The sequence below is a fragment of the Papaver somniferum genome, chromosome 9 (genome assembly GCF_003573695.1).
Source record: "Papaver somniferum cultivar HN1 chromosome 9, ASM357369v1, whole genome shotgun sequence".
NCBI lineage: Eukaryota > Viridiplantae > Streptophyta > Magnoliopsida > Ranunculales > Papaveraceae > Papaver > Papaver somniferum.
The window spans coordinates 21,544,526-21,555,066 of NC_039366.1; the positions used below are offsets into that span (position 1 = coordinate 21,544,526).

A 10,541-nucleotide genomic window follows, 5' to 3' on the forward strand; every position below is an offset into this window, starting at 1 on the left:
CTCCTCTTTCCGATTCTAGACGTCCAACGCGTCCAAAGTTGGAGTTACGCTCCTGAATTGCAAAGAATTCAGGCGCTCATGAAGTCGAGCCTTGGATGTGACTCACCGGGCAATATGTGCACCCGCCTGCATTTGCTGATGGTATAGCTAGTACAATTACTAGGGGAAGTGCTTACCTAATTTACAGTGTACCTAGTTGAGCGCTTACAGGACCTCGAGCATAGAGCAAACACACAAGGTGGAATTTTGTCTCCGACTACTGGAAGCATTTGCTAATCTACAAATAAAAGATGCGGATAAACAGTAATCTTGAGTGATTAACTCTTGGAATTTGCCGTCGTTTTCTTTACTATGAACAGCACTTGATCTCTCCACTAGTAGTAATCACAAATAATTCAAAGAATAGAACAATGATATTAAAGAACAAGACAATGACATAACCCTGCAATCCATTCATTCCTCCACACTAGGTGCAGGGGAACACTATACAAAAGGAAAAAACTATTTTCTAAGATGAGAACATAGTTTTTGTTGTCTCCAGTCTTTGTTTGTTGAGGTTACAAAATACAATCATTAGCTCTCATTCTTGAACACCAACCTCCTGATCAACCCTCCAGTAGTTAGTATCGTTGAACTCCAGTTTCTCTTCCCCATCTTTATCCATTTTCTCATTTTCACGCCCAGCATTTGGCGTTAAGTGCTTCTTCAGTGGCCCTGCTTCATCTACTATTCCCTCTTTCAATGCTTGGTCCATAGCCCTCTCTGATCCCTCTAACTCCATACCAACAAACTCGACATCTTTTTCAGATACAGTTGGCTCACTGATAACTTCATTTGGGCATGTCCCCAGTTGCCCGTTGCTAGAGACACTCGGGCTACTGCTACCATTTGACAATATATTACCGTTGGGTAGAGAACTCTTCTCATTCTCATCTGACTGATCAGCCTGCAAATCCGTAGACTCTCGCCATCCAACCCAGTCAGGTTGACTAACACTGAATGGATCATCGCCGTTGACAAAACCCATAGCACCACCAGGAGTACTTGCTTTCTCATCCCATGCTTTAGGGTAAAAGTTATCGACCCCATTGGTTGCAGTGCTTTTGCTTGCCTCATGTGAAAAACTTGTACTGGATCCTGATGGCTCATCAGTGGAAGTTGCTGTGCTGTTTACCAACTCCTCATCCTCACCAACCACCACCTCATCGTCACTACTGCTGCTCCCACCATTTGCTCCATTCAAATTGACTTCATCCAATTTCTCTTCAGAAGTACTTAAAAGGTCACTATGAATTCCATCATCTTGGAAAGCAAACCAGTTCGAATTTGTAAACAAACTGTTAAAATGAAGGGAAAACAAAAGACAGGTGTCAGAAGTTAACTAATGAGAAGTCCCCAAAAAAAATAACACGATAGTGTGTCACATTGTTCGCTATCCATCAGCAGGCCACGTTTGTTGCTATGCATCGTTGCTATACATCAGAAGACCACTAATAAATATGCAAATTATAAGCACATGCAAGTATTTCAAGAAGTGGTACCTCTGCTGGTCATCACCAAGCCTCAGTGATGAGATCACAACTTCAGCCGATTCATCGTCAAAATAAACATCCTGCAGTTGTTAAATAGATCAAGAAAATATCAACAAAAGTAAACATAAATTTCACAATTAGATCAGTTTCTGTGAACAGCTAATGTGTTTTAACTGTATTTGAAACCTATTATTGCATCACTCTTCCTATTTCCACCCACACATGGACATCCCTTTCGTTGAGAAACTATCTACAACCTAATTGTAACTAGGCAGACATAACAGCAACTAAAATACACATTTATATCTGCTCTCTCTTAGCATAATTGACTATATTACCTCATCATCTCGCTCAAGAGATCCGTGCACCTGAAAGCAGCACATTCAAAATAACAAATTCAATTCATTTCGAGATGAGATAGAGGGAGAGGGAGGATGTAGGATGAGGTACCTGTTCGGCATCATCATTTTCATAGATGCTGTATCTGCTAAATGCCTGGCTTAGGTTATTTGCTAGGCCTGCTACATCATCCTCCTCGTCGCTGTCTCTCATCCTATCTTGCAATGCACTTGGGCGGCTGCATCAGTTAACAGAACAAAAGAAACGATTCAGAACATCAAATTATACGAGAACAAAACAAATGGAAATATTTTATGCGTAAATGGTAACCAGATCTTAGAAAAAACACGTTTAAACTTCAATAAGCATTGGGAAGCTTGGAGAATACAAGACAAAATTCAAAGAGAACATTAACAGTTTTTCATGATACAACTACAATACGGTAAGAAGCATACCCACAGGCCCACCGGTTGACATTTTCTACATTGTTACGCTCTTGTAAGATACTTGTTTGCCAACTAATCCATTCATCATTTTCCTGCACAAAAGTGAATGCAAATCAGATTTATTAAGTACATCCCTATGCTTGGATGGTTCTTGTTAAAATTAATTTGACGGTAGACCTTGTTCTGGAAGTAAGAACGAACACACTTTAGCTGACTTCTACGAGGACAAAGGGTTTTGGAACTAGTATAAGAGTTCATTTCTAAGAGGACATGGGTTTTGGAACTAGTACAAGGAGGAGGTAATGTAGACTCAGTTATATGAGCGAAATTTACGTAGAAAATAATAAATTGATTGGAGGAAGTTCAATAGATTACTTTGATGTTTAATCGTCTGAAAAACTAAACTAACAGATGCAAGAATTTCTTTCGCTGCACTTTTTTCCCACAGGGAAGTTGCAAAATCAACCAGACCCTAATTCCAGAAATAACAACAGACCATAATTTAGCTGATTTTAGTTGGGGCGAGGTTTTGTATTTGACCAACTATGCAATTCGACAATATAGACCAACAAAATATGAAGCATAAAAGAATTAGAGCAAGCTACAATTAATATGTGACATTGTAACATTGGAAAGCAAGAAAATCATTGGTGATACACTTTGCTGCTGTTTAAAGGAGATCTAAATCATCTGCAAGAACATATCATAAAGATTCGCAAAATCTCAGCTGTGTAGAGAAAGGAATAGATGTATACATAGTAGTAGTACAACTAAGGAGCAAGAAGCTGGTCCTCTTTTTTAACCATTGAGTTACTTTTCATGCGTACCAACAATGAGATTTTCTATTTTCAATTTTCATTGGAAGGACGGCAGAAGTAAATCAGATCACCATTGATATACAGAAAATATAACAGACTCACTGAGAGGCATGGTATACTACCTAGGAAGATGAGTCATCTATCAGGGAATGCTTTAAACTAAAACCCATGCTTCTTATAGGACGCATTGGTGTAAACTGATTCTTATTCCTAAAGAGTACACTTCAAGGGAATATAGAGTGAATTAAAAAAGAAATTCAGCTCACAAGGAAATTAGATTCTTAGCATAACAATTGTGCACTGTCACCAACCTGTAAGTATGCCTGGATGTGACTGTTGCCATTTCCCAGCTGAATAAGCTTATTAGAGATACGTGTAATGTGCCCAAGATTACCGGCTCGAGGTACTTGCTTTCCAGCGGAACATGAAGTCGGCTGCAGGTCAAAAATTGATTTCATTCTTGCTTTAGATGACTATTCTACTCAGCTAATGGCATAGATCAAAGATTCACACTGTGCTGTACATAAAATGAAATACAAGAAATGCAGAATCAAATCTAATTTTCAATAGATTGAGGAGTACCTGATCTGAACCACCAGAAAGAATGGGACTTTGGTCCGCTTGTAGGATTTTACCCACTACATCGCAATCTTTAAGCAGATGATCAACAACGGTATTATCCTTGCTCTCCAAACATGACAAGATGATACTTTCTACCTGATGATGCAACGCATTATGAAATGGGTACCTGCATGATGTATTTTTATGGATCACCATCATTATCGACGTTTTGCCCATTAAAACATGCTCCAGAAAAACATAAGGAACCAACAGCTTACTCAAAAAAGAGTTCAAGGATTCTTCGTATAGCACCCGAGCTAACCAACTCCTTCTCAGCAATTTCATTACCACTCCTCAACAATACCGCAATGAACTCTACAATCTGAGACCAATCGCATATTAGAACTAACCATATCAAACAAAAATCAGAGAGACACTTATGGTTTTAAAAATCCTTGTCTACATGAATCAAAATTTAAAAAATATAACACACAGTAAAGGCTACCTTGAGGCGATGCTTCCCAAGAGGAGGCTTTAGTTCGCCATATGTGGTAGGCAACACCTTACTATCAGAGCATACATTCAAAAGCTTAAGCAAGTCTCCTGCACATAAACGGAAGAACGGAGATATAAGATGCAGTAACGAAACAGCAGTAAGAATGCTTTCCGAAAAGTAAGCCAATCAGCATCCATTCATTCATCATATACAGATGCGGTCAAAGACTAATGAAGCAACAAGAACTAAACAAGGAAAAATCCAATAATATCAAGCATGCATTGCAACAAACAACCGGCACTTGTGAAGAGTGAAAACTAAATATGCAAACCATACCAGACACACAAAATAAAACAAGGGAGATAATGCACGGATCTAATATTTCAACAAACAGAAGAACCTGCCCCGCTTGCTTTATGGAGAACTAACACACACCACAGGGGTATCTCACAACCAAATATTGAAGAATCAGATACTTATCCAACCAAGAAAACAAAGGAAGTATAAGAATTCAGCATGCTGCTTCAAAGCTTTCCATGAAAACCTAATGTAACAACACCATAGAATATACCGTGTTTGGCTCATAAATGATGAGCCACTGAAGAGTAAGTTGCACCCAACATTTTCAAAGCACAGAAGTTCCAGCCTTCCATTCCATACAGAAAAACATAACTGAAAGAAAAACAAAGACTTAAAAAAGAAAAATTATACACCAATAGGTTGCAGGATTTCACAAGCTTACAGACTCGAACCAAACAAGCATCAGGAAAAGTTTAAAATTTTGCGTGAATATCTACAGTGCAGAACAAATTAAGCATCAGAGAAACGCATACCAAAGATGATTCATGAGTATATGAAGGCAAGATACAAGAAAGCAAAGAAGAGCATCCACTACAAGAAAAGTAACATTCACTTCACAAAATAACAAACAACCCATGCCAAATATTTGCCCTAATCATCATTAAGATAAGAACATACCAAGTTTTGGCAACATGGCACTAACTGTCTCGGGATTAATAGGAATCTGTGGTTCGTACAAATGTTGACTTCGAATAGAGTGAACTAATGGAGAATAAGTTGCTCTTTTGGAATCCAACAACGAGATACACACAGAAAGTGAGTCCACAAGACCAGATTTAGATTGTCTATCTTCCAGGGCATGACCAAATATTCTTTCAACGAAGCTGCATATGAATTTGTGGAACACCGGACTCTTTAGCATATTATCTACTGACAAAAGAAATCAGGGATTACGAAAATAATAAATACATTAAAAGAGAAACACCAACCTCGGGCTAGAGAGTTTAACAGATAGAGCTGATGGCGCGTTACGAGTAATGGCACAAAGTGTTTCTGCTGTATTAGCGTGAACCTCAGGAGAACTCTGAATCCATTAAAAACACCATAAATGTCAGGCTTTGTACTCTTCCGCAAAAAATATTAACCATTCTTCGAAATACGAGATTTTGAAACTTACTGATGGGTTCAGTTTATCCACAATCATTTCTAGCAAATTGCTATTAGCTAGCCACTCCATCACGTCCATGAAATTAGGATAGACATGATCATCAGCACCAACAAGTCGAATCAACACCTGCAGATGACCACCTCGTTAAAACTCAGGAGACTATCAACCTTATCCTTACCGGAGAAGTAAATGTTACATATATCCCATTAAACTACTGCGTGGGAAATTTTGATTTTGTTATTTACCTCCATGATGGATGTGATTCCTATCAGATCAACTAGCTGCCGGAATACATCCTGATGAGCCTAAATATTGAAATATTTCGTCAGTCGAAAAAGTAGTATGGAAGAAAATCTTATCAAAATATGAAATATCTATATATATATAATAAGGGAAAGGAATAAGTATCCTTACTTGGACATAGTTCATAAGTGACACTGTCTTCCGCAACATAAGGCATACAACAACCTACAGCGCAAGATTAAAACTTCAATTGAGTGAATTTTTGGCAAACCCAGTAAGTTACAAGTCTAGTAAGGAAATATAGATTAACTTAACAAACAATTGAAGAATACCGTTTACCTTGCTAAAATACCCAGCTAACAATGAACTGTGTGGGTGGTTTGGTTCCAAGAAAGAAAAGAGTAAATCCATCAGCTGCAATTCCAAGAAGACACAAGCAAAATCAGAATATCGAGCCAAGTTTTACATTAGTTATAGACTTCCTGGACTATAAAAATCATGGACGCATACCTCCTCATCCTCCACCAAGGTTTTCAGAATAACGTCAATTTCACATGTAAATACTTCACATGCAATGAACGGAAACCTACATCATGAATGGAGAAGATAAATACAAAAGTTCACAGATGGTTTTATATTTACACCACATAGAACATTGACTGCTTATAGTCCTAGAAGATCTGATTTCCTTCGGGTTAAGAATTTTACTTGAATGCTCGCTTGCTTTCAGCATCCTCTGGTGCCTCCTCAACAATGTAACGCAGCAACTGCTCTACCTGAGCTCTCTCTCTTAAACTGGAAACATATACAAAAGATAATAAAAATCTATTTTGGTCAAATTTGAAACCAATCAGGTTGGTTTAACATGAGATGTCAACCAACATACAGATAATTGCAACCAATATAGTGTTCTGATTTTATATGAGTAAGACGTTACAACCAATTTCATATCAAATATAGTGTTAACTACATCCTAATTACTCATACTCTTACAAAGTTCCACCAACTGTAAAACACGAACATCAGTGATACATCATTCCACGGAAGTTACTACAACAAAACACAAGCTGGCTAGATATATCTTTTACTACCGTCACTGGCATCACATTTTTTAAGTGGTCACGTATTTCATCCAATCACCACCAGCAGGTATTATCGGTGGTAACTACCAACAACTCTTCTTAGTTTCAAATGTACGAATTATGGTTAACACCTCTTCTTTATAATATTCTTTATCAACGCTCAACTATATATAGTTTCTTGCTTTTCAATGTATGTTCTTCATAATGGTAGTAATAAGGTGAAATTTTATATGAAAGTTACAGCCTGCAAAGCAACAAAACAGATAAGATCATAGAAACTTACAAATTTATAAGTCGACTGTTTAGAGCTTTGCATTCTTGAATGACCTCTTCTTCGTCCAGGAGCTCCTCCAAAGTAAAATCTTCCTTGTCTAAAACTGATTCCACCTGCAAAATTTTGATAATGAAACGATGAGAACAGAGTCGAATGACATAAAAAAACAACGCACCAGAACCGGACTATGTGTGACTATCTGGTTTCCCAACTTTAACCCATTGAAATCAAACTAGTTATACGTGCTTTATAAGCGAACAAACTAACACATATTAAGTACTTTACCAGAGACATCTAATTGTAAAAGAGTGAAACCATCTAATTCCTAGTACTGTCCACTGCCACTATAAACCCATTCAAGAGTTTAGCAGCTACCGCGAAGTTACAGTGACTTGGGAAGTACATAAAATTCAGTATGACGCCTAACAGACGGGCAGCAAAGAATACATAACTATGTACTTGTAAATGTAATACAACATGAAAAAGGAAAGTAAATATTCTAACTCAATCAGATTAACTAATACACTAAAAACACAAATTGGCTCAATTCAAATCCCTCAAAGAACACCGTCATCCCTAATTAATAAAATCAAACTTAAAATTCTTAACTAATGTGAACCAAACAGTTAACTAACTCTACCTTATCTAATCTCTTCAATAAAGCCCGCAATAAATATAAAAAACACACAACATAAATAACCTGAAAACTAAAACACCATAATTTCAAAATCCCAGATCCCCCCAATACATTCCCTAAAATCACAACGACCCCAATAATGAATATCAACCCTAGTTCCCAAATTAACCAAACAAAAACCCTACTTAAAAACCCATCCAACAACAAATAATAGCACTAACAAGAAGCTTAAATTCAACCACAAGTTATCATAACATTTCTTCAAACAACTTACAGGAGAGGAAGCAGAAAGAGCAGTCATACGCCAAAACATCTTGTCCAAAGCTTAATCCGAAGATCTCTCTGTAAACCCTAATTTTTGAGATTCAAAATCGTTTCCCCCTTGGCAACGAGTATGATAAAAGAAGAGTAGTTTGGGAGTTGGAGAAAAAAAATGAAAACCCTAGAAAAGAAAAATCTACTTTACTCACATGTAAAGTACTCTTACTAGGAGAAATTGATGGAGAGAAAGATAAATTAAGCCGACAAAAAAACCTTTTTATTTAGTAAATCGCTCGCTCAACAGATTTTTGATATTTTAAACCAAGTGGGTGACGAAGAGGAGAAAAAGAAATTTGGATGTGTGAACCACGTAATAGGGTTTTCTTCTCATAATATCAACGGCAGAGAGGTGACACGGACACTTCTTGAAAGTAGAAAGAATTTAAGCTACCTACTTCTTATAAAAGTAGGTCGTACGGTCCTCCCTATGTTAGTAATCTAGGCTAGTATTTTTCAAAGTCTGATATAGTAATGTTCGGATATTTGCATGATCCAAACTATTCCAAGCTTGGAAGTAATAATGTTTGGGCATTTATAGGATCCAAACTATTTCAAGCTCGGAAAAAATGTAAAGTGTCAAAGTTTAATGATTTCAAAGTTGGAGCAGCTTTTCACAAACCATGTTGTAAAATTTTATTGGAAGAAAGCTTGGAAGCCAAATTAAAGTGTGAAAATGAAATAGCATTCATTTTTATAGGAGTGGCATTCAATCGTGTACTTGATATTGTATCCAAATTTGATAATATTTTTTTGATTGTTGACCTTGTGAGCCAGAGATGGAGCGTCATCATTCTGACGTTTGGAACCTATTTCATCTTCTACCATTCGACTTGCACTTTTACGATCTATTCCAAATAACGAGGTGGTGTGTAATTTGTAAGATGAATATTCCACCATTAACGTAAAATCTTAGTTTTTTGAAGCTTAGGAAAAGAGTGGAATGTGAAGTCTAATGGCTTCCGAATTGGGGTCATCCACCCTTTTTCCAAGGCATGTTCCAAAGTTTCAGAAGATATCTTAGAATCCAAACTAAAACGCCAATCTGAATTGCGGTAGGCTCTATTATGATTTGCGCGTAGTTGATTTTGCTTCTAAATCTGATTGTCCCTTCCTAATTGTCGATGTCGTAGGCAAGGATTAAACGAAACTTGGAATGGCATTTCTTGCAATTTGGATTGGTGTTTTGAAATCCATTTTACCTTTCACCATTAAACTTGGATTTCCAAGATCGACTTATGGTCTTATAAGGTTCACCCAAATCAATTTTTATATAGAAAGTTGGAAATTTTTAACATACGCATCAACTAATTAAGAATAAGAATCGAAGATATTATGTATTGGTCACAATTTTGTGCTTGGATTTGAGACTGGAAATCTTACATCTGCCATTTTTAAAATATTTGAAAGCTAAACCACAAATTGAGATTAAATTTTAAGCATATGTTTTTTGTACCCACCATGTAATGACCTGATTCTGTATACATTAGCTAATATTATCATCACGTAGCCACTGCGGTTTTCCAACAACGTGGGACTTTGCACGGTACGCTGTCATCATCCAGCATCAGCTTTCTGGGAGGTCACCTATCCTTCGATTACTCCCACCCACCACGCTTAACTGCTGAGCTTTTTTTAATCTTAGAGACAATTGTGTTGAAAAATCCTCGTTTTTTTGTTTAAAATATATCATTATTTTTCATTCGGCCAACCACCGACGAATATTGGGTGTTACAATTTCACCCCTTAGATTGGGGTCATCCCCGACACTATAGTATACAAGCCCAGATCTTCAGCGTTTTCTGGCATGATGCAAATACCTGGCCCAACATGTCCAGTGTATGTTCCCACCCTCGACAAGTGACCCATTATCGGCTCTGATACCATCTTGAACAACCCGACTCATATACATCAGTCAAGGATGTTCCCTCTTAGCCACTGTAGTTGTCCACCAGTGTGGGGGTTTTTCACGGGCGGCGTTTGGGTAATCCGTCAGCTTCTCAGGCGGTCGGCCGTCTTAAAATTGCTCCTATCCCGGGATTGCTTAACTTTTAAAAAAATTGGACTGATGAAGGCATCGAGCCTAAAAGGCCTCGGCTGATTTGAAAAGGCGAGGGTACCCAAATATACCTCAAGCTAAAACTTTTAATACCTATAAGTCCTTTCTCCGAAAGTGATTGTCTATGGACATAGTTGAGAGAATACAACTAATCGTTTCACACTTCGTGTGATCGTCTATGGATACGAGATCGAGACAATACAACAACAAAGTATGTTTACTTGATACAAAGGTTCGGACTTAACCAAACACAATAGGATTGCTTATC

General features: G+C 37.4%; 1 protein-coding gene across 2 annotated transcripts; it reads right to left on the minus strand.

Annotated features, from left to right (window-relative positions):
• Positions 1–299: 299 nt before the first annotated feature.
• LOC113309944 (serine/threonine-protein phosphatase 6 regulatory subunit 3-like) lies at positions 300–8,556 on the minus strand. 2 transcript variants are annotated; one of them, XM_026558459.1, is made up of 19 exons: positions 8,171–8,556; positions 7,269–7,372; positions 6,612–6,698; positions 6,414–6,489; positions 6,243–6,317; positions 6,075–6,128; positions 5,906–5,965; positions 5,670–5,786; positions 5,482–5,576; positions 5,171–5,376; positions 4,202–4,299; positions 3,975–4,078; positions 3,718–3,883; positions 3,447–3,569; positions 2,327–2,409; positions 1,983–2,109; positions 1,871–1,900; positions 1,542–1,612; positions 300–1,337 (listed from the first exon to the last, which is right to left on the minus strand). In XM_026558459.1, exons 1-19 carry the CDS (start codon positions 8,207–8,209, stop codon positions 581–583), a joined length of 2,472 nt encoding a protein of 823 aa, XP_026414244.1. In that variant the 5' UTR covers positions 8,210–8,556; the 3' UTR covers positions 300–580. The 2 variants fall into 2 exon arrangements, with proteins under 2 accessions (XP_026414244.1, XP_026414245.1); XM_026558460.1 differs by lacking the exon at positions 1,871–1,900.
• Between the last annotated feature and the right edge of the window lie 1,985 nt (positions 8,557–10,541).

Coding starts and splice junctions, on each gene's coding strand:
- LOC113309944 (XM_026558459.1), bottom strand. CDS start 8,209: ATGTTTTGGCGTATGACTGCTCTTTCTGCTTCCTCTCCT. Junction 5,966..6,074: donor CACTTATGAACTATGTCCAA/GTAAGGATACTT, acceptor TTCAATATTTAG/GCTCATCAGGATGTATTCCG. Junction 5,377..5,481: donor GTTAAACTCTCTAGCCCGAG/GTTGGTGTTTCT, acceptor ATTCATATGCAG/CTTCGTTGAAAGAATATTTG.